This window comes from Scyliorhinus canicula, chromosome 7 (assembly GCF_902713615.1).
Source record: "Scyliorhinus canicula chromosome 7, sScyCan1.1, whole genome shotgun sequence".
NCBI lineage: Eukaryota > Metazoa > Chordata > Chondrichthyes > Carcharhiniformes > Scyliorhinidae > Scyliorhinus > Scyliorhinus canicula.
Genome location: NC_052152.1, coordinates 95,028,826 through 95,052,740, shown reverse-complemented (window position 1 = coordinate 95,052,740; position 23,915 = coordinate 95,028,826). Strand labels below are relative to the sequence as shown.

The 23,915-nt window shown below is 43.2% G+C and overlaps 1 protein-coding gene across 2 annotated transcripts in view; it reads right to left on the bottom strand.

The window, feature by feature from the left end:
• The window catches only part of mospd2 (motile sperm domain containing 2), a 104,235-nt gene that overhangs the window by 67,247 nt on the left and 13,073 nt on the right, over positions 1-23,915 (bottom strand). For both annotated transcript variants that reach the window (XM_038802503.1, XM_038802502.1), the window contains exons 3-8: positions 20,603-20,758; positions 18,973-19,059; positions 10,795-10,949; positions 8,047-8,107; positions 1,421-1,459; positions 1,209-1,333 (exon numbers count right to left, since the gene is read on the bottom strand). In XM_038802503.1, coding sequence (XP_038658431.1) covers positions 1,209-1,333; positions 1,421-1,459; positions 8,047-8,107; positions 10,795-10,949; positions 18,973-19,059; positions 20,603-20,758 — 623 coding nt within the window. The remainder of the gene's footprint in view (positions 1-1,208; positions 1,334-1,420; positions 1,460-8,046; positions 8,108-10,794; positions 10,950-18,972; positions 19,060-20,602; positions 20,759-23,915) is intronic.

Genomic DNA, 23,915 nt, shown 5'->3' with positions numbered 1-23,915 from the left:
CTAACACATAATAACTTCTTGTCCACAGTGATAGAAAATTAATTATTAACCAATTACTCGGCCCACCAGTCTGTGTTTGTGTACTCAACACGAAAGCAAATAGTCCTAATTACATTGAATTGTACTATTCTCAAATCTTTTTTATAATTTTATTCAGCCTAATCTTGAATGTTGATATAGTTTCTCCTTCAACTATGCACCCTGGAATCATATTCTATTGCCTCACAATTCTATGTAAATACATTTATCTTGCTCTTGTTCTATAATGCCACTTGCATTTCATTTTGTTTCTAACTAACTCAAGTAAAAAGATAGTTTGCTTAAAATGTCTAATATATCATCCAATTCTTTCCTATAAATGTCTTGAACTTCCAGCACCAGGACAAAATGTCCAAATGGAATATGGAGTTTTCGCTACTGCTATCTCAGAACTTTCCAGGTAAATGCAGTTACTTTAAAGTTGGTACCCCATTCTCTGGCATGGATCCTGACAGTAAAAAAGATAGCTAGCAAACATAGAACTAACAATATTCTACACTTGGGTGTGTTCATTGATTTGCCCTGAAAAACCTTGTCGAAAGCAGCAACATTGCAAAATGTCTTCAGATTTAAAGTTGCAAACTTCAAAAATGTGCTTCAGGTGATGATCACGTAAACAAATGACAGGCTGTTATGCAGGAGAATCGAAACACCAATAAGTTATATTTCTTGCCCTTTATATTAAAAATAGGGTGCGTTCTTATCTATTAATCACCGGCAACTTTAGCATTTTTTTTTTGGTCACATAACTGTCACGTTCTACAAAGCATTTGGAAAAAACAATTCCACGCCTTCAACAGCATGACAATAGGAGACAAAATAATAAGATAATAAAAATGTTCTGCAGCAGCACAAGTGAAATCCATTGATTGTTGCAGAATCCATTATGTACTTGAAAGCGGATGACTCCATAAAATAATCAGTGCCTGTTTTGGTTTAGAACATGGAATCCCTACAGTGCAGAAGGCGGCCATTTGCCCCATCAAGTCTGCATCAACCCTTGGAAAGACCATTCCAACTAGGCCCAATCCCCAATCATGTTATATTTCTAATCACGTTCAGGTGGTTGGCCACAAGCCGTTTCAAATACTGTTACTTCAAAATATATACACCCTTTTAAATCTTCATACCATTTTTATTTAGTCAAAATTTATAAGGATGCAACTTACAATTCCTCCCATGTGTGCTGGCAAATACTCAATATTTATATACTCCTGCACATCAGCTTTGTTGGTAAATTTCAGCATGTTGACAGCATCTGGTCCCAGCCATGACTTTATCATCTTCCAGGCAGCTACAGAACAAAAAAAGATCACCAAGTTTCTATTTGCCCATTTGTCTAAAGCTACTCATTATTTAAAAAGATGCGAACACTCCTTACCATTCATTATCCATGGCATTTCATAGATGATCATTTTTGCTGCAACATAAAAAATACAGTATTTTTGATTTTAAATGCAAAGAACGGCAAAAGAATTCTTTCAAAGATTGCATCACATACCCTTAAACAATCTGATCAATAGGCTAAATATAAGCCATAGCTAATTAGTCTGCCAACATCGGTTTTATTTGAAACATAGCTCCTAGCTTGTCAAAATATTACAGTCAAAAGCAGATTCATTAGGAACATTGCACAAAATCATTTCAAAATCTGCAATTATTCATGGATAACAAAAGACAGCCCAAGAGTTAGATCCGCACTTGCAAACTATACCATATGTTGTGCCTTCAGGTTTTGACAGATACTGCATTCCAAAGGAATCAGACTGTTTATTAAGTCAGACTCTCGCCTTGCCAAAGAAAAAAAACAAAGTTGACGTTAAGCTAGTATTTGAAGGGTTTTTACAGCATGCTTTTCAAGGAGCACAATTTCAGTACAATTCAACACGAGACGTCTGCCAGTTTGATTGATTTGGAAAAGTCGGGGAAAATGGAAGCTCAGGAACGTTATATTTCTATCTTATTTTTCCCCACAGGACTTTTCCCTCAGAAGGATACACAGTACGGAGGGCACTGCAATCCATTCTGAATCATACTATAATTAAAACTTTGATTTATCATGCCGAATATGCTGCAAAAGTAGTGATGAAAGAGGAGACAATTGAGACATTGGAAGAGCTAAACTGATTCAAGATACTGGGGATTACTTCCTTACTTGGGCGAAAGTTACAGCGACACTGTCTAATTCCAATCCTCATATATAGGTGCCAGAGGATTGGAGAGTTGCTGTTTTGAAAAAGAGTGCAAGGATAAATCTAGTAATGAAAAGCCAATCAATTTAACCCCGGTAATGGGAAAGGTTTGAGAAATGATAATCCGACAGCCATTTGGACAAATATGGATTAATTAAGGAACGGATTTGTTGAAGGCAAATTGTGCTGAATCAATTTGAGTTCTGAATACAATAACAGGGGGCTTAGGAGGTTATGCGGTGTACATGGACTTCCAAAAGTTTGATAAAGTGCTAGATAACAGTCTTCGGCAAGCCTATGTAACAAAATGTATAGTAAGCAACCGCACAGATATGCAGTTAGCCAAGTGACAGGAAACAAAGATTAGGGTGGAGAGTATATGGTGGACTTCTCTCAGGTGTCAGTATTAGGACAGCTGCTTCTCTTGATCAATATTAATGACCTAGACTTGGGTCTACGAAGTACTATTTCAAAATCAGCAGACACAAAACATGGAAGTAAGATAGTGATACATTTCTAGAGGACACATAGGTTGGCAGAATGGCCAGATGAAATTTAATAGAGAAATGTTGTATGATACCCTGTTGTTATGAAGAACAAGGAGAGGCAATATAAAAGATACGATTCCAGAGGTAGTGCAAGGGCAAAAGGGATCAATGGGATATGTACATAAATTGTTGAAGGTGGCATGGAAGGTTGAGAAAGCAAGTAATAAGGCAGATGGTACCCTGAGCTTTATAAACAGAGTCCAAAAGTACAAAAGCAAGGAAGGGATGATGAACCCTCATTAAACACTGGTTCAGTCTCAAATGGAGTAACTGTGTCTCCTTCTGAAGTAATGAAAATGGTTTTGGAAATGAGAAACTTCAGTTAGGTGGATAGATTGGATAAGCTGGGGCTGTTTCCCTTAGAGAACGTTAAGAGGAGACTTGAGAAAGATGTTCAATATCAATCAATAGTCTGGACAAAGTAGCTAGGGAGAATCGGTTCCCACTGACGAAGGGTCAAGAACCAGAGGACAGCAATTTAAGGCGATTGTCAAAAGAACCAGAGGCGACATGAGAAAAAAACCACGTACACAGCGAGTGGTTGGCATCAAATACCTGAATGTGTGGTGGAGACAGATTTAATTGTGCCTTTTAAAGGGAACTGGAGAATTACCCAAGATAAATTGCAGGGCTACAAGGAAAAGAAAGGGATTAGAACTAGCCAAGTTGCTTCTGCAGAGAACCAGCAAGGACACGACAGCCAAATAGCCTCCTGTGCTGTCACCATTCTATGAATTAATGTGTCCGTTAGATTCAACTAACAATCCTGCCGGACTGGGGGGGGGGGCGGAAAGAGAGAGAAACTGAGGAGTTCCATAAGAGATGGGGTCTACTTATTCTTCACTTTAAGTGAAGAATGAGTTGGTCACCATCAGCTGCTGAGGGAAGGGGGAGGGTTATTCTTTGAATCATGTGTGTTGGTTGGTGGTGTAGGGTGGGGATCTTCTGTTTTTTTTTGCTTTGTACTGTTTTGTTTTATGTATAAAATGTTAAAACCAAAGAAAAATATTTTAAAAAAGAGAACTAATACCCTGCGTTTCAACCAATTGAAATTTCAGGGCTTGGAAATTAACGAGTAACTTTCAAACCGTATAATAATAATAATTTTTATTGTCACAAGTAGGCTTACGTTAACACTGCAATTAAGTTACTGTGAAAAGCCCTATGTCTAATAAAACACTGGTCTAATACGTGCAACTTAAAATTTGCTGACCTTCTCAGTAAGATGGAGAAAACATTTTTTAAATGCACTTTTAACTTTTGTTAAAAAGGTTAGAAAATAACTCAAAAGGTTTTTCTTTTTCAAAAATGTAGGACAGCTTCCCAATGTCGTAACACATGCACCATTTCAACAGTTTGTAAGTAAACAATGCCACAGCTATTCCAACTTAAACTCGAAATAGCAGACTGAACACATACAGCACTCTATGTTAAAGGAAAATAGGACTATAATTATCTTTAAGCTGACAAATCAGATGACACCACCATATGCATTGCTATGTTTTCTACATAGCCCTATATAGCATACAAATTCAGAGGCAATGCACAATATCTATAAATCATTGGTGGAAATATTATTTCCAAAGATCAGTATTTCAGTAATTAGAAAACATGGATTTAAGAACAAAGGGATAGCGAAAAATACTAATTAATTTTATTTTAATGCAAAAAGGTTCTTTCGATATGGAATTCCTCACATGAAACAGCAATGGTGGCAGAACTGATAACAGCATTTATAAGGGAAGTGGATAAATATTTGAGAAAAAGAGAACTGATAAATATTTGAGAAGGAGAGAACTAAAAGGGAAGGGGACTAAGTGGATAGCTTTTACAGATGACCAGACATTGGTACAATGGGCTAACACCTTCCTCTGGGCTGTAAATCCCAAGTAAAAATACAATTTTCAGTTTATGAAGGTCATCCTAATTCCTTTATTTTACCTAGAGTTCACTTGAGTAATATAGAGAGTCTATTCTGTTGCAATCTTTTCATTTTATCTCATTTACGATTGCCAAGTTGTTTCTGCTGCTGTTAACTACTGCCATAGATACCGCTGAGTTGTGCTACTTCTCATTACGCCATAACAACATTTTGGTGGAAACACTATGCTGGGTGAGATTAATTTAATTTGAAAAATGCGCTATTCTCATGCACCCAAGAGAAGATTTTTACTCATGGAATACTTGGGCTGTATTATAATGCTCCTGAAAGGTTAGACTATCAAAAGTGACTGAATGCATGGCAAGGGACTAATGATAATGATGTGGAGCTTGTTCAAGGAACAGCTATTGCATGTTCTTGATAAGTACGTACCAGTCAGGCAGGGAGGAAGGGGTCGAGCGAGGGAACCGTGGTTTACCAAAGAAGTGGAATCTCTTGTTAAGAGGAAGAAGGAGGCCTATGTGAAGATGAGGCGTGAAGTTTCAGTTGGGGCGCTTGATAGTTACAAGGAAGCGAGGAAGGATCTAAAGAGAGAGCTGAGACGAGCAAGGAGGGGACATGAGAAGTCTTTGGCAGGTAGGATCAAGGAAAACCCAAAAGCTTTCTATAGGTATGTCAGGAATAAAAGAATGACTAGGGTAAGAGTAGGGCCAGTCAAGGACAGTGGTGGGAAGTTGTGTGTGGAGGCTGAGGAGATAAGCGAGATACTAAATGAATACTTTTCGTCAGTATTCACTCAAGAAAAAGATAATATTGTGGAGGAGAATGCTGAGACCCAGGCTATTAGAATAGATGGCATTGAGGTGCGTAGGGAAGAAGTGTTGGCAATTCTGGACAAGGTGAAAATAGATAAGTCCCCGGGGCCGGATGGGATTTATCCTAGGATTCTCTGGGAAGCCAGGGAAGAGATTGCTGAGCCTTTGGCTTTGATTTTTAGTTCATCATTGGCAACAGGAATAGTGCCAGAGGACTGGAGGATAGCAAATGTGGTCCCTTTGTTCAAGAAGGTGAGTAGAGATAACCCTGGTAACTATAGGCCGGTGAGCCTAACGTCTGTGGTGGGTAAAGTCTTGGAGAGGATTATAAAAGATACGATTTATAATCATCTAGATAGGAATAATATGATTAGGGACAGTCAGCATGGTTTTGTGAAGGGTAGGTCATGCCTCACAAACCTTATCGAGTTCTTTGAGAAGGTGACTGAACAGGTAGACGAGGGTAGAGCAGTTGATGTGGTGTATATGGATTTCAGTAAAGCGTTTGATAAGGTTCCCCACGGTCGGCTATTGCAGAAAATACAGAGGCTGGGGATTGAGGGTGATTTAGAGATGTGGATCAGAAATTGGCTAGTTGGAAGAAGACAGAGAGTGGTAGTTGATGGGAAATGTTCAGAATGGAGTTCAGTTACGAGTGGCGTACCACAAGGATCTGTTCTGGGGCCGTTGCTGTTTGTCATTTTTATAAATGACCTAGAGGAGGGCGCAGAAGGATGGGTGAGTAAATTTGCAGACGACACTAAAGTCGGTGGAGTTGTAGACAGTGCGGAAGGATGTTGCAGGTTACAGAGGGACATAGATAAGCTGCAGAGCTGGGCTGAGAGGTGGCAAATGGAGTTTAATGTGGAGAAGTGTGAGGTGATTCACTTTGGAAAGAATAACAGAAATGCGGAATATTTGGCTAATGGTAAAATTCTTGGTAGTGTGGATGAGCAGAGGGATCTCGGTGTCCATGTACATAGATCCCTGAAAGTTGCCACCCAGGTTGATAGGGTTGTGAAGAAGGCCTATGGTGTGTTGGCCTTCATTGGTAGAGGGATTGAGTTCCGGAGCCATGAGGTCATGTTGCAGTTGTACAAAACTCTAGTACGGCCGCATTTGGAGTATTGCGTACAGTTCTGGTCGCCTCATTATAGGAAGGACGTGGAAGCTTTGGAACGGGTGCAAAGGAGATTTACCAGGATGTTGCCTGGTATGGAGGGAAAATCTTATGAGGAAAGGCTGATGGACTTGAGGTTGTTTTCGTTAGAGAGAAGAAGGTTAAGAGGTGACTTAATAGAGGCATACAAAATGATCAGAGGGTTAGATAGGGTGGACAGCGAGAGCCTTCTCCCGCGGATGGAGGTGGCTAGCACGAGGGGACATAGCCTTAAATTGAGGGGTAATAGATATAGGACAGAGGTCAGAGGTGGGTTTTTTACGCAAAGAGTGGTGAGGCCATGGAATGCCCTACCTGCAACAGTAGTGAACACGCCAACATTGAGGGCATTTAAAAATTTATTGGATAAGCATATGGATGATAAGGGCATAGTGTAGGTTAGATGGCCTTTAGATTTTTTCCATGTCGGTGCAACATCGAGGGCCGAAGGGCCTGTACTGCGCTGTATCATTCTATAAGTTTACATAACAAAGCTGAAAAATTGAGTCATTTGAACCCTAATATATTTACAGCATCCAAATTTTAATCACTCTTATTTTCTGTAGTACGTGCTCTTTCATATTTGGCCAATTAAACATTACACTTATCAATGCTAAAAGTTTTATTGAATAATATCACTTATTCTCCTTTGTGTACGATCTACTTGGGAACCTGTTACACAGGGCTATAGCAGACTAAGGGGTTCTGATGAATTCACAAACAATGAAAGCAAAGCTCGACTAGCTCATCTACTGATTTGTTCTGAGATCTATTATAACAGCATCATTTTCCTCCTCTAAAATTGTGTTATCACTTGCTAAGGTTCCACCATGTTGGAAGACCTCAAAAACCTTGCCCAAGTAATCATTCTTCATATTTAAGCTTAGATATTGGGTTTTCAGAACCTACATGAACATTATGTAATAGGGGAGTCTGTTATCCTCACCATTAACAGACTTACATTTGGGCACTGACCAGAAGCAAGATCAGAGTTGCCCAAGTTAGATTAGCTAAGTCTTTTAATCTAAATGCCTCAATTCTACAATGGGTAGAGCTTTTACTCATTGAGTTATCAGTGGAGTTCATTGTACATTTCAGTTACAAATGCATGCAAAGTTGTACGTTTTAAAAATGAATTCAATGTAAATGAATTCAATGTAATGGACAGAGCTAAAACAGAAAGAGAAACAAATATCTGTTGCTTTGGGAGTTTTAACTTAAGTGAGTAAATTGGATATCACTGTGCTGGAACATAAGTGGTGGTAAAAAAAATAATTAAACAAGGATCAAAGTTTGACATCCGATGATGTAAATCCATAAACAAGAATAAACTAATGACTGATTAACCAATCTCCAATTGCAAGATCATAGCTGATCAATAGTACAGGGGGTAACAATGATTTGTACTTACAAAGGTACTTTGGATAATAGATCTTAAAGCAGTTGATGATGAAGCGCACAAAGTCCAGATCCTAGATTTTTTTTTTTAAAAACAAAAATAGGATTAATCGGAAAATCACAGTTCAAATTTCTCAGAACTTGACAAGTATCTTAACATTATTTCTGCAATTCTATTTGTAAAATGCCAGTTTCTGTGGTCTCCCATAAAAAACAAACTTCCCCACTATCCAGAGTTACTTAATGAACTATAAGTTTGGAATTAGTGACCTCTGGCAAGATGGTTTTTAACCTAGTCTTTCAGTTACTGCTGAAAAAAGTATAGGTTTATGGATACAAGATGATACCAAAATCAGATTTATCTATAACACACTCAGACACAATGAATACTAGGCAAAGCAAATGCTAACATGAAGTAATTAAATGGCAACAGGAAATTATTTATGAAATTAAATGAAACCAGAGTCTATTCTGGGATGCACTGGGGGCTCTTCAGCAATCTTTAAATACTTAAAGGATTTAGGGGTAGGAAAGGAAAATAGTTATTTTACAATGTCGTTCAAAATTGTTCTTGTTTTTATTAAGGGGTTCAATTATGGGCCTCAATACAAATCTAGCTCATCAGTGAAGTGTTAATGGGTTTTAGATATTTTTACTATTAATTGAAGGAATAATTTTACTTTTGTTCCATCTTCAGTTATTGCTGTGCGAAAAATGAGAAATTTAATAAAGAATAAATTTAGAAATGCTTGTGATTTCACCAAAAAGACCTTTTAACAAAACACATTTATCATATTTGTGTTTGAAAACAGAAGCTCAGATGCACAATTCATTTAAGACAACAAAAATAATCACTACATAGATTCCAAATGTGATGAAAACTGCTTCGTACTCTTAAAATTTTAGCATTCAATACTTAAATTATATTAAATTATTGGTAACCGTTTGTTTTGAGATTTGACATTCATTTCTCTTAAAACCCATATTTGTTTATTTATTAAAAGATCAACATTTGGCATTAGATTAACAGCTTATAGGGAAAAGTGCAATAAAGTTGGATTTGTAATAGGAAAACAAGTTGGCCATTTTTTCCCCTATTGTTGCAGTCCCTCCCACCGGTTTTGGAACTGCCAAGAGATAGAATCGAAACCAAGACTCCGGTGTCTCTGAATGATATTTGGGCTGAATTCAGACTTCAAGCAATATACTTTGGCAGTTATTCCATTCTTTTTTGTTTACATGATTTTTGACATTTGGTACAATGGGCATGTACTGCTCTAAAAGTTAGCTTTTTGCTAGTATAATGTACATAGTTAAGTAATGTGACAATAGCCAGATGATCAGTTTCAATGATGTTGATTGAGGGATAAATATCAGCCAGTGGACCACAAGTATCCTTCGCCAAAACAATGTAATGGAATCTTTATGTCCACCTGGCATAATAATCTTTATTATTGTCACAAGTAGGCTTACATTAACACTGCAATGAAGTTACTGTGAAAAGCCCCTAGCCGCCACATTCTGGCGCCCGTTTGGGTACACAGGGGGAATTCAGAATGTCCAAAGTACCTAACAGCGCGTTTTTCAGGACTTGTAGGAGAAAACCAGAGTACCCGGAGGAAACCGACGCAGACACGGGGAGAACATGCAGACTCTGCAGACAGTAACCCAAGCCAGGAATCGAACCTGGAACCCATGCGCAGTGAAGCAACAGTGCTCACCAATGTGCTACTGTGCAAAAATCCTCTAGTCGCCACATTGCAGCGCCTGTTCAGGTACACAGAGGGAGAATTCAGAATGTCCAATTCACCTACCAGCACGTCTTTTGGGACTTGTGGGAGGAAACCGGAGCACCCGGAGGACAAGTGGGAATTGAACCTGGGACCCTGGTGCTGTGAAGCAACAATGCTAACCACTGTTACCATTCCGCCCATGGGGGGGCCTTCAGTTTCATGTTTTATCCACACGGGTTTTCTTTTTTTGTAACTATGCCACATTCCTCCGTACTGCCTGGGTTAGTAGACTGTGGGTTCAATCTCTGGAGAAGGACCTAAACCTGCAATCTTCTGACTCGAAAGCAAATTTGCTGCCACTGAGCCAAGGCGGACACCTTAACTCTGGATTAATTGGTAGAACCATTTTTCCTTACAAAATATTAACTTCTCCTCCTAGGGTGGCCACGGTGGCGCAGACCCAGGTTCGATCCCAGGTCACTGTCCGTGTGGAGTCTCCCCATGTCTGCGTGGGTCTCACCCCCACAACCCAAAACAAGTAGGTGGTTTGGCCATGCTAGATTGGAAAACAAATAATTGGGTACGCTCGATTTACAAACAAAAACAGTCTCCTTTTGATATCTCCATACCAGCTAAATGGGTGGACAAAGCAACCAAACTAATGCCAACTGTGCCCTGAATACAGGTACTTTCTCCTTCCATGCAAGAAAGATACCTTCACATCAGTCAGGATTTTATCACGTTGGAACTATAACCAAGCGCAGCAATACTTCAAGATACAATAACAATAAAAACTCCATTAATCCTTTCTTAACTATTTTTAAACAAATTAACTCATAGGGGTGCCAAATGTTTTCTGAAATTTAATTAGAGTTTTAATTAATACATAAAGTTAAGACATTGGTTGAATTGGTACTTAAATGAAGTTGGCACAGTTCAGAGGTATTATCCATTAGAAACAAAATTTCCAAAATAAGCTGTGAGCAGTATTTTATGCATGCAGAAAGAAAGGGATGCTGAGATCTTACTATATTGCTTAATCCAGTCTCAGTCAGATCAAACACTACTGTCAGAGGTTTTCCTTGCTCTCTTTTGGCATAACGTTCTAACCAAAAGGCTACATACTTCTTTCTGTCCAAAGATGTCTTTGCATCCTTGACATGCATCTTCACCCTGAACCAAACTGGAAGAGAAAAAAAAAAATCAAAGCTTTGTCAACCCTCTATGGCTGCATAATCAACTCAGTATAAAAGTGTTATTCCCTATCGCATCACTGAACTTTAGAGACAACATTGTTCACTTAATCTTGAAAGGAGTCCCAAAAGTAGTTCATTTGAAATGTAAATGAAACCTCTTTTCCTTTGCGTTTGCACTGAACCATGCAGACAATCATCCATATTAATTATCTGAAGGACAACACCAGGGAAATGGCCATCACTAAGAATTTATTGGAACAAGCTACATTTCTACTGAGCCACCTTGGTTTGAAACCCGTTCAGTATCCTTGCACGCAGAAGATAAACTCCCACACGCCACGTTGGTTAGTTTGATGGACAGAAAGAGACAAAGGCACAGACTTTTCCGTACAAGTAAGAGAGTGAGGCATTTGTGCTCCCATGTCAGATACAGGGTTAAATGGGAAAATCAGGAAGTTACTGTCTGATTTACTTTGCTCCTCTACAAACTTTGCTGGAACCTCACCAAGATATTCAGCATTAAGACACAGGTGGCGTGAAGTTATTGTGTGTAGCCACTAAATGTACTAAAAAAAAGCTTTGTATTTCAATTAGAGCGAATGTTTAATATTGTAATAAGATAATAGTCGCTGCCGAACAATCTATCACTGAATCCTTCAGACGTGCATTATTGGTGGGAATTTTGAAAAAGCCTTCCCCCCCCCCCCTGCCATTCACATCATCTTCTGCAGACTGAAAATGTCTAATTGCTAGACAAGCTGGCAGTTAATTATTTTGACCCTCAGTAAATCAAAACAAATTAAACTACATGCTGCAGCAGATTGTTCAAAGGAACTGTAGGGCTTTACCTGCAGCCTAGGTTCATTAACCTTTAAACAATCTGTGTCATAAAATTCCAAGCAAACCTATTTCAAATCACATGAACAAAGGAGTTGGATTTGCAGCAGTTATCTCCGAAAATTACATTACCACTGCAAAAATTACTTTTTATATATTTTTAAAAAAAATAATTTGTATTCAAATTTTTCAACAACAAATTTTCTCCCAACAATAAAATAAAGGCATTAGAAAAAAAAACAGAAAGAAAAGCCCCTCCCCCAATACAAAGCAATAAATAACAAAAAGGAACATAACAAACATATAGTTGTAAAAACCCCCTTAACAGACCCATAAACCCCCCCCCCCCCCCCCCCCCAAGTCGCTGCTAAGATTGACCAAACCCTAACACTCCGCCAGGAAATCAAGAAAAGGCTGCCACCGCCGGAAGAACCCCTGCACCGACCCCCTCAGGGCAAACTTGACCCTCTCCAGTCTAATGAACCCGGCCATGTTGTTAATCCAGAATTCCGGGCTCGGGGGCTTCGCGTCCCTCCACTGTAAAAGAATCCTACACCGGGCTACTAGAGACGCAAAGGCCAGAATACCGGCCTCTCTCGCCTCCTGCATGCCCGGCTCCAATGCTGCCCCAAAAGATAGCAAGCCCCCAAGCCCAGTTCCACCCTGGAACCGACCACCTTGGACAAGGTCCCCGCCACCCCCGTCCAGAACCCCTCCAACGCCGGACACGCTCAGAACATGTGGGTGTGATTCGCCGGGCCTCCCGAACACCTCGCACACCTGTCCTCACCCCCAAAGAACCGGCTCAGCCTGGCCCCAGTCATATGCACCCTATGCAGCACCTTCAGCTGAATTAAGCTGAGCAGTGCGCAAGAAGAGGACAAATTCACCCTCCCCAGGGTGTCCGCCCACGTCCCCTCGTCGGTCTTCTCCCCTAGCTCCTCCTCCCACTTAGTTTTCAGCTCCTCCACCGAGACCGCCTCCCCCTCCTGCATCACCTGATAAATTGCAGAGATCCTGCCTTCACCGACCCACGTCCCCGAGAGCACCCTATCCTGCACCCCCCTTGGCGGCAATAACGGAAACTCCACCACCTGCCGCCTAACAAACGCCCTAATCTGCATATACCTGAAAGTTTTCCCAGGGGGGAGACCCACTTCCCCCCCAGTTCCTCCAAGGTCGCAAACTTCCCGTCGAGGAAAAGGTCCCCCATCCGCCTGATGCCTGCCCTATGCCAACTTAAAAACCCACCATCTATTCTCCCTGGTTCAAACCGGTGGTTTCCCCGTATCGGGGTCCAAACTGAGGCCTTCCCTTCCCCCCCCCCCCCCCCCTATTGAGGCCTTCCCTTCCCCCTCCACTGCCCCAAAAGCTCACTCAGCTAAATCGCTGGCTTTTAAAGCAGACCAAGCAGGCCAGCAGCACGGTTCGATTCCCGTACCAGCCTTCCCGGACAGGCGCCGGAACGTGGCGACTAGGGGCTTTACACAGTAACTTCATTGAAGCCTACTCGTGACAATAAGCGATTTTCACCAGAGAGGAGAGAGCGGGAGCAGGGCCATCACCAGTGCCTTCAAACTCGTGCCCACATAGGACGCCACCTCCAACCTCTTCCATGCGGCACCCTCCCCCTTCATTGCCACATTCGCAGCCCAGTAGTACCCACACAGATTGGGCAGCGCCAAGCCACCTACCTCCCTGCCTCGCTCCAGGAATACCCTCCTCACTCTCGGGGTCTTCCGTGCCGACACGAACCCCAGAATACTCTTGTTAACTCTCCTAAAGAAAGCCTTCGGAATCAAGATGGGGAGACACTGGAAGAGAAACAAAAACCTCGGGAGCACCGTCAGCTTAGCCGACTGGGCCTTACCCGCCAAAGAGAGCAGCAGCGCATCCCACCTCCTAAACTCCTCCTCCATCTGTTCCACCAGCCTCGAAAAGTTTAGCCTGTGCAGGGCCCCCCAGCTCCTAGCTATCTGGAAGCCAAGATATCTAAAGCTCCTCTCCACCCTCTTCAACAGGAGCTCCCCTATCTCCCTCTCCTGGTCCCCCAAGTGCAGCACAAACAGCTCACTCTTCCCCACGTTGAGCTTATAGCCCAAAATGTCCCCAAACTTTCAACAGTAAATCATCCGCGTACAGCGACAACCGGTGCTCCTCCCCGCCCCCACCCCCACACAATCCCCCTCCAGTTCTTCGAATCTCTCAGCGCCAGGGGTTCAATCACTAACGCAAAGAGCAGGGGAGACAAAGGGGGCACCCCTGCCTCGTCCCCCTGGACAGCCGAAAGTCCTCCGACCTCCTCCCATTCGTCACCACGCTCGCTACTGGGGAACTATACAGCAGCCTCACCCAGTTAATGAATCCCTCACCGAACCCAAATCTCAACAGCTCCCACAGATAGCTCCACTCCACCCTATCGAAGGCTTTCTCCGTATCCATCGATGCCACTACTTCCACCTCCCCGTCCGTCGCCGACATCAATATAACATTAAGAAGCCGCCACACATTGACATTCAGCTGCCTCCCCTTCACAAACCCAGTTTGGTCCTCGTGGATGACCTGCGGAACCACATCCTCCAACCTCCTGGACAGTATCTTGGCCAACAGCTTCGCGTCCACGTTGAGGAGTGAGAACGGCCTGTAAGGCCCACACTGGAGGGGGTCCTTATCCCGCTTCAGAATCTGTGAAATTATTGCTCTAGACATTGTCGGGGACAAAGCCCCCCACCGCCTCATTCAGGGTCCTCACTAGCAACGGGCCCAGTAAGTCTGAGAACTTCAGTAAAGTCTGAGAACAGAGTAAAACTCCACCGGGAATCCATCAGGTCCCGGTACTTTCCCTGTCTGCATGCTCCCCAGCGCCTCCATCAACTCCTCCAAGTCGATTGGGGCCCCCAGACCCTCCACCCGCTCCTCCTCCACCCTTGGGAACTCCAGCTTATCCAAAACGTGGTCCATCCCGCCCACCTCCCTCGGGGGCACCGACCGGTACAACTCCTCGTAAAAGGACCTGAACACCCTATTAATGTCCCTAGCACTCCGCACCAAGTTCCTGCCTGCATCTCTGACTTCCCCCTTTCGCTCTCGCTGCCTCCCGCTTCCGGAGCGGGTGGGCCAGCATCCGACTTGCCTTCTCCCCGTACTCATATACCGCCCCCTGCGCCCTCCTCCACTGCGCCTCCGCCTTCCGGGTGGTCAGTATATCGAACTCCGCTTGGAGACTGCGACGCTTCCTCAAAAGCCCTTCTTCCGGAACATTTGTATACCTCCTGTCCACCCTTACCATTTCTTCCACCAACCTCTCCCTCTCAACCCTCTCCCTGTGCGCACGAATAGATATCAGCTCCCCTCTAACCACCGCCTTCAGCGCCTCCCAGATCACCCCAACTTGCACCTCCCCATTGTCATTAGCTTCCAAATACCCCTCCATGCACCTACAGATCTGCCCACATACTTCCTCCTCTGACAGAAGCCCCACATCTAACCTCCACAGTGGGCGCTGATCCTTCCCCTCCCCCAGCTCCACCGAATGCAGAGCGTGGTCAGATATGACTATCACCAAATACTCCGCCCCCAACACTCTCGGGATTAGCGCCCTGCCGAGGACAAAAAAAAGTAAATCCGGGAATAAGCCTTGTGGACATGGGAGAAAAAGGAAAACTCCCTACCTCCCGGCCTCAAAAGCCTCCAAGGGCCTACGCCTCCCATCTGAACCATGAACCCACTCAGCACTGAGGCCGCCGCTGGCCTCTTGCCCATCTTAGACCTCGAACGATCCAGAGCTGGGTCCAACACAGTATTAAAATCCTCTCCCAAGATCAAGCCCCCAGTCTCCAGGACCGGAATCCGGCTCAACATTCGCCGCATGAAACCTGCATCGTCCCAGTTGGGGGCGTCCATATTAACCAGAATCACCCGCTCCCCTTGAAGTCTACCACTTACCATTACGTATCTACCACAGCTGTCCGCCACCACACTCGACGCCACGAACGACAAGCTCTTGCCAACTAAAATCGCCACCCCTCAATTCTTCGCATCTAGCCCAGAGTGAAACACCTGCCCCACCCAGCCTCTTCTCAGCCTCACCTGGTCCGCCACCTTAAGGCGAGTCTCCTGGAGCATAGCCACGTCCGCTCCCAGCCCCTTCAAATTCGGAAGACTCGGGACCGCTTCACCGGTCCATTCAGTCCCCTCACGTTCCATGTGGCCAGTCGAATCCGGGGGGGGGGGGGCTTCCCCTTCCCTCTGCGCCGGTCAGCCATAGCTCTCCCTCAGCTCACCATGTACCCACAGAACCCCCCAGGATGGCAGACCCCCCCCCCCCCCCCACCCCCCCCCAACACCAACAGTTCCCCTTTGGCCCCTCCAGCAGCAACCCGGTACCCCCTTATCTCCCCCCCCACCCCAATTCTCCCCCTCACTCCCTAATCCCCCCACCCCTATTCCCCCCCCCACCACTCCCTAATCCCCCCCCCCACCACTCCCTAATCCCCCCCCACCCCTAATCTCCCCCCCACCCAGCTGCGTAATCCCTTCCAACGCACGTCCGTAAGTCAGCCGACTCCTCCTGACCCCGGTTGCTCCCACCACCCCAACGACCCACCCCCCAGTGTAACACACCCACCAGTCCCCCCGCCCAGTGCCTGTCCCGCACGCTGCGCCTCCAGCGCGGGAAGAAAGCCCGCGCTTCCATCTCAGACCCCGCCCCCTCGACCCAACACGCGGGGAAAAAAGGCGCGTGACCCAGCTGGCCCGCAAACATCTCCCCAGCCCTCCACCAGTGAAAAACAAGAAAGCACCCGAATAAATAAATAACAGCCCCAAAAAGCGAGAAAGCTAAAAGTTATCAAAACAACACAACCAGAAAAACAAAAGGGTACCTAGGAGGACAAGGCCTCCGGACTGTGTACATCAGCCCCCTGCCCCCCCAGTCCTCAGTTAGAGTCCAATTCTCTGCCTGTACGAAGGCCTAGGCATCCTCCGGGGAATCTTGATATGTGACCCAGAGGTGAGCCGGCTGTAGCAGGCCAAACTTCACCCTCTTCTTGTGAAGCACGGCCTTCGTCCGCTTAAAACCAGCCCTTCTCTTCGCCACCTCCACGCTCCAATCTTGATAGATCCTGATCTCTGCATTCTCCCACTTGTGCTCCTCTCCTTCGCCCATCTCAGCGCACATTCACAGTCAACGAAGCGGTGAAAAACGGACCAGCACCGCTCTAGGCGACTCGTTCGGCTTGGGCTTCCTCAACAGCACTCGATGGGCACCCTCCAGCTCCACGGGCCCCTGGAACGACCCCGCGCCCATTAACGAGTTGAACATCACGGCCACATAGGCCCCGAAGTCTGAACCTTCCAGCCCCTCCAGGAGGCCCAGGATCCGCAAGTTCTTCCAACGGGAGCGGTTCTCCATCTCCTCCATCCTCGCTAGCCATTACTTGTGAAGCACCTCGTGTGACTCCACCGCCAGGCCTAGGAGTTCATCCTCGCTCTCCAAGGCCTTTTGGCGCAGCTCTCGGATCTCTGCCCCCTGAGCCGCCATGAGCTTGTCCTGCGAGGCCTTAAACGGTTCCAAAAGCTCAGCCTTCAGCTCTCTGAAGCAGCTCCTGCGCCCACTGCTGCCACTTCCCCGCCCACCGCCATCTTGTTTCTCCTGCCTCGCACCTTTCTCTGCTCCAAAGCAGATTTTTAAACCGCTCCTCTCCTGGTCCAGTCCATCCACCGGCAGATAACGCAGTGGATGTGTTCCCACACCGGAAAAAGTCCAGCCAGCAACGCTACAGGCCCTTAAAAGAACACAAAAGACACAAAATAGCGGGAGCTACCGAACGTGCGGCTTAACTCCGCATCACCGCAACCGGAAGTCCTTTTTATATTTTCTACGCAATATATTTTACATTTAAGGGGACAGCAATAGACCTTATTGCTCTTAATACCAGACTACCAGCCCCTGCATTACCACCACCGATGAACCGTGGCAGCCAGGTATACCATCCAAAAGGTGCACTGTAGGAGCTCACTAAGGTTCCTTAGGCAGTACCTTCCAAACCCACAACCACTTCAATCTAGAAGGACAAGAGCAGCACACCTGGGAACACCACCACCTGGAGGTTCCCCTCCGAGTCACTCACCATCCTGACTTGGAAATAAATCGGCATTCCCTCAAGTCGCTGGGGCAAAATTCTGGAATGCCCACCCTAACAACACTGTGGGTGTATCTACACCCAACGGACTGCAAGGTTCAAGAAGGAAGCTGGCCCTGCCTCAAGGGCAACAAATGCTGGCCTTGCCAGCGATGCCCATGTCCTGTAAAAACGTATTTTTAAAAAGTGGGATTAATGGAAGATTGCTACACCAGAGCTCTGGCATAGACATGGAGTGCATTCTGCCATAAATCTCTACTGTCCTAGCTGGAGGATTGAATCAATCTGACATGCTTCCCCTCAATTGAAATATTTTCTGCTTTTTGCCCCAATATATTACAAAAGTTCAATACTGTATCCAAGTCAGAAAAGACTAATTCAGTCCAGATCACTTCAATCAGGTATAAATAGATTAATGGTCTCTGTGCTTCAGCAACAGTACTGCGTCAAATGCTCATAGCAGTTTAACCTATTCTTGGGTGGGGTGAGAAGACTCATGCAATAAAAAAAGTGAAAAGTCAGTTGCACATCAGTTATCCTTCGCAAAATCTGAAATGTCCAGATTGTTCAATGTAAATTTCCCATATTTGTTATCCCTATATTAGGGAGCAAGGTAAAATAGCAAGCAATCCTCAACTCCGAACTGTAAAATCAAGTTTTTATTTATATCAAAATTTAACAATATAGGGTTATCTGGAAAACACTGCTCGAAGAGTGCCATAATTCAACCTTATATTTAAAATCAGGAAATAACCATGGTGATAATTAAACATCAGAATATTACTTACTCAAGTTGAAGCAAAATGCAGCCATATTTCGTCAAAAAATAAATGGAAAGTAAAATCTCAAGGATCTGAAGAACTTTTTTTTTTTTAAATAAGATGTTCAGCCATAATAACAGAGGACCAGAAATATGAAATTTTGCACCCAGTCTGGCCCACCATTTTGCCCATGGCTCATCTGCATCTTAACTCAATTTGCCTGCGTAGTCTGCAAATTGCACCCTGTAAATAAATGAGTTTTAACATACACATTTTGGTGCCTTCTTTATCATATCCATGAAGATAAACAGCTCCAGTTTCAAAAGTCCATCGAGGGAGGTTGGACTCACTTAAATCTGCAATACAAGTCAAAAACATAATTATACTAATGATTAATATATGTTTTTACACAGCTTAGAGCTATCTGCTCACAATGCCTTAGTAAATATTTCAACAAAATAAACTTTGTCCTTAACTGCAAGGCCAATGGAACTATTTTACAAGAGTATGATTCACAAATTATGAGCAACTTCACAGCTCCCTGCAGGGCTAGTTGGCCTCATCTGCAAAGTAATTGAGATGTGACAATTTACTTAAGCTTCCATTGTAAATGGAGGGACAGAAAACAAATGAGCTGACTTCCCAGTCCTAAGCACTCATGTGGCCTTTGTTGAAAGTGAATGCAAATCTAGAACAGATAGACGCTAAAGAAGGTCCACTTCAGCTGAAACATGTGGTTAAAAGGGTCAGACCTTGAAAACTACAAAGGCAGATGCTTCAATCTGACCTAGTTTCGCTGAAGAAATTTTTTTGCCCGAATCAGTCTGTAATGGGGATATTGGCTTCTTGATGAATGCACACTTGTCTGAACCAAGAGAAACCCTCCTTGGGTTGTCCAAGCTAATTACTGCTAACTGGAAATTTTTGTAATTGACTTAAGAACCACAGCTCTTGGGCAGAGCTAGAAGCTTCAATGAGCCAATCATCCAACTGCAGATATAGAGATGCAATGTACTCAAACACTTGTAGAAAATCTGGGCTGTCAGTGTCTGTTGAAGCAGCCTTCAGAATCATGCACTAATAGAAATTAACAGTGCTGAGTAATTCAAATAAACAAAAGCTTATAATTTAGAACTTTAAAGTTATTACATTTTGCATATTACATATATTAGACAAGTAGAATTATTATACAAATTATACAAGTTTTAAAGTACCAAAAATATCTCATAGCTCGTCATGCACACAGAAATTACCCACAGTTTTCACAGATAAAAATCAGCAATGTACCAATAATAGCATTTATCAACATTTCCAGTTTTTGCTGAAGTTGTAAGCACACAAATGAAATGAAAGATAAAGTTGCCACAAAATAAACATTCCAAGAAATTATTACGGCTGTCAAGCAATTTCCAACATGAATTCTAATTGATATCTTTAATTTGTTAATCTTGATTGCAGTCACATTTTTAATTGATACAATTACTGCATCCATCATTTTCAAGAATGTTCTGTACGTACTTATAAATCAGAACAGGACCACTTAAATTTATGCTGTATTATTAAAATGAACGAAGAAATGACCCAGCAAGTTGTTACATTTTAATAGAGAAAGTTAAAAACCCAGCTCCATTAAATCGTAGCACTACCTATTACCGACACACATGTGAATGCACACAATTTGAATGTTTAACTGAGAAAGCCAGCAGTAAGTTTTTCTAAGTAAAACATTCAGAAACTTTGTAACTTATGCACCACGGGTTGCAACTACCCGAGAAATAAATTCAGTGCACAAAGTAGTATCCTTCTGAAAACCATACATGTTCCAGGTTTTAAAAGGCAGACTTTGAAAAGGATTCAAATCGTCATCCGAAATATATTTCCATACTGCTAACAACTTACCATGAACCGATAATTCTTTTCTCCATTGAAAACTGTCATCGATCATTTTCAACGTGTCATCCACGTTGTAATGTCTCCATTTCAGATAGCTCTCAATCCACCCATCATCTTGCTGTAGTCTTTCAACATCTCGGGAATCATATTTTTCAGCCTTGTCTACAGAAAAAGACAATGCTATTAGAAGACTGCAGAAAACTTTCCTATAAACAAACGAAATTGATTTCCCATTCAGTATTTTTAACCCAGAGTTCTAATAGCATACCCAGTTCTCAGACACTGGAGCCAAGGTCAAACAGTTCGGACCTATTTAGACCAAGATCGTAACATTTCCTTCAATCTATTCCTTCCCCAATTTAAGAGGTAGTTTCATGGTTTAACGATATCAGATGTAGATTATTTTTGTTCATGTAAAAGCAGGTTTAAAAGTATGGACATTCACAATACAATTCTTTAAAATACCATTAACCAAAACCTATTAGGATTAAACAGTACTTGACAAAACATTGTAGATTTCAAAGATGGCTGCTGTACATGGCAAGCACATTGACCACTATGGCCCAAGTTCTGACAGGGGGCAAGGCAGAAATTAACACTCGAGTTAGGAGCAGGAACTCACCAAGACTCCTTGCGACAGCACATTCTAAACCCACGATTGCTACCATCTAGAAGGACAAAGACAGCAGATACACGAGATCACCACCATCTGGAAGTGCCCCCTCCCAAGCCACTTACCATCCTGCCTTGAAAATATATCACTGTTCCTCCAGTTGTAGGGTCAAAATCCTGGAACTCCCTCCCTAACAGCACGGTGGATGTATCTACACCACAGGGACTGTATCTACACCACAGGGACTGCAGTAGTTCCAAGCAGATCACCATCTTCTCAAGGGTAATTAGAGATGAACAATAAATGCTGGCCAGCCAGTGATGACCATATCCCACAAATGAATTAAAAGATTAAGGAAATCTCATAAACCAAATGGATCAGCAATGTTTAATCTATGTGAATTAACTACGGTCAGCAGCCTAAACAACACGGTAAATAAAAATTGAACATATTATCAAGATTGGCAGCAATGACTTCTGATGTTTTCTTTGAAATCACAACGCCATCACTTCATTCAGTGGTGACTGGTGGGATGAATATCTCTCAAACCATTTCTAACAGACATGCAACCAAAATACCATGGCTACATATTACTTTAAATGAGAACTTGCACATAGTCTTCATTCACAATTAAAAAGTTTCCATTTCATCTCACTATGTATGGCAGTCATTTCAAATTGTCGGAATGAAGTGAAATTGCAACAAAATAAAAAGCTATGCTGCAAAATGCAAGAACCAGAATCTATCTGATCTGCACCCTAAGTGTAGAGAAAGATTCCCATTATGCCACCTGACAACAGATAAAGGACAATTCCAGGCTGACACTGACACTTTTAGTAGCCCACCAGCCATTCTAATAATTTCCTCAGAATGCAGATTCGAAGGACAAATCATTGCAATAATCTGACAGGAATCTCAATTCACACTGTTTTATACAGTGTTTAGGAAGGACAACATCCTAACCTGAGCACCAAGCCCAGAGTACAGTAAATTCCTATGAATAGATTCTTTGCTGATCATGTAAACCTGTCAGCACAAGGTTTAAACATGCCTCACAAGAGATATGAAATTCTTAACAGAGGTGGAGGGAAATCCTCATGACACCCGAAGAAATTTTAACTTCATTATTTTCCTCTATCGCATGCGTAACATTGAGTGGTGCTCCACCAAACCTCCAAGTTTTCCAAACAGTGGCACAAACCATGTTTCCCAGTACAGTCTGCTCTTCTGGGCAGCACAAGTGGATAGCACTGTGGCTTCACAATGCCAGGGTCCCAGGTTAGATTCACCGCTGGGTCACTGTCTGTGCAGAGTCTGCACGTTCTCCCAGCGTCTGCGTAGGTTTCTGCCGGGTGCTCTGGTTTCCTCCCACAGTCCAAAGACGTGCAGGTTAGGTGGATTGGCCATGATAAATTGCCCCGAGTGATCAAAGAAAGGCTAGAAGGGGTTATTGGGTTGTGGGGATAGGGTGGAAGCGAGGGCTTAAGTGGGTCGATGTACACTCGATGGGCCGAATGGCATCCTTCTGCACTGTATGTTCTATGGTCTTAACTGAGTAGCTTTGCTCTAATTATCCAAGCATTCCATTTGTCCATCATTTAAGTTTCAGTTTTGCAGTGTAACTTGTTACTTCAATCATCAATTTATTAGATAATTCAATTTTAAGGGTAAAAAATTGATTATCTAAAGTACGTGGTAACGATTGGATGGTTAAGCTACAAAGGGAGAAATCCCAACTGATTCCAAGTGAAAATGAAAAAAGTTACCAGGTTCAAACGACAAGCAGAGAAAAAGCACACAATTCTGACACTGGCAGCTAACTAAGCACTGACCAATAACTGTGACGACATCATGGATTGCCAAAATTCACGTGTCTTTTAACCCTTTAACTGCTTCTAAACATTTTGCTTATATGAAGGCTTATTATAAATGCAACAGCTGTCACAGTTGAGAAAAGAATTGCTCACACAAAAACAAATTAAACAAGCAAAGGTTTGAAATGAAAGAATCAATCAATTCAATTAAAAACTAACCAATTGTAAAATCGGCACCAAGAAGTCTCTTTAAGATTTCAGCAGAAGGTAGGTCAGAAGTGGGAATATTTGCTGGTCATTGCAGTGCTCAGTACCATATGCATCTCCTCGGCTACAGAAGCAGTCTGTGCTGCAGCAAGACCTGGACAGTCTTCAGCATTGAACTGGTAAATGGTGAGTACATTTGTGCCACACAAGTGCACGGCTTTCACAATCTCCAACAAGAGGGAATCAAACTATTACCATCAAGTTCAATAGCATTAGTCGCTGAATCCCTATCAACATCCTGAGCAAAATCTTTGATCAGAAGCTTATTGGATCAGCCATACGAGCAGGGAAGAGACTGGGAATTCTATGGTGAGTTATTTATCTCTGGCTCCCTAAAGCCTGTTCACTAACTACAAGGCAGTCAGGAATGTGACAGAATACTCTCCGCATGCCTAGATCTGTGCAGCTCCAACACTAGAAACGTGACACCATCCAAGACAAACTTGTTTGATGGGCAGCCCATCCACAACCTGATACATTAATTCACTCCACCACTAATGCACAGTGGCAGTAGTGTGCACCATCCAAAAGATACACACTGTAGCAACTCGCCAAGTCTCCTTGGACAGCACTTTCCAAATCAATTACTTATGCTACCTACAAGGAAAGGCAGGCAGATACATGG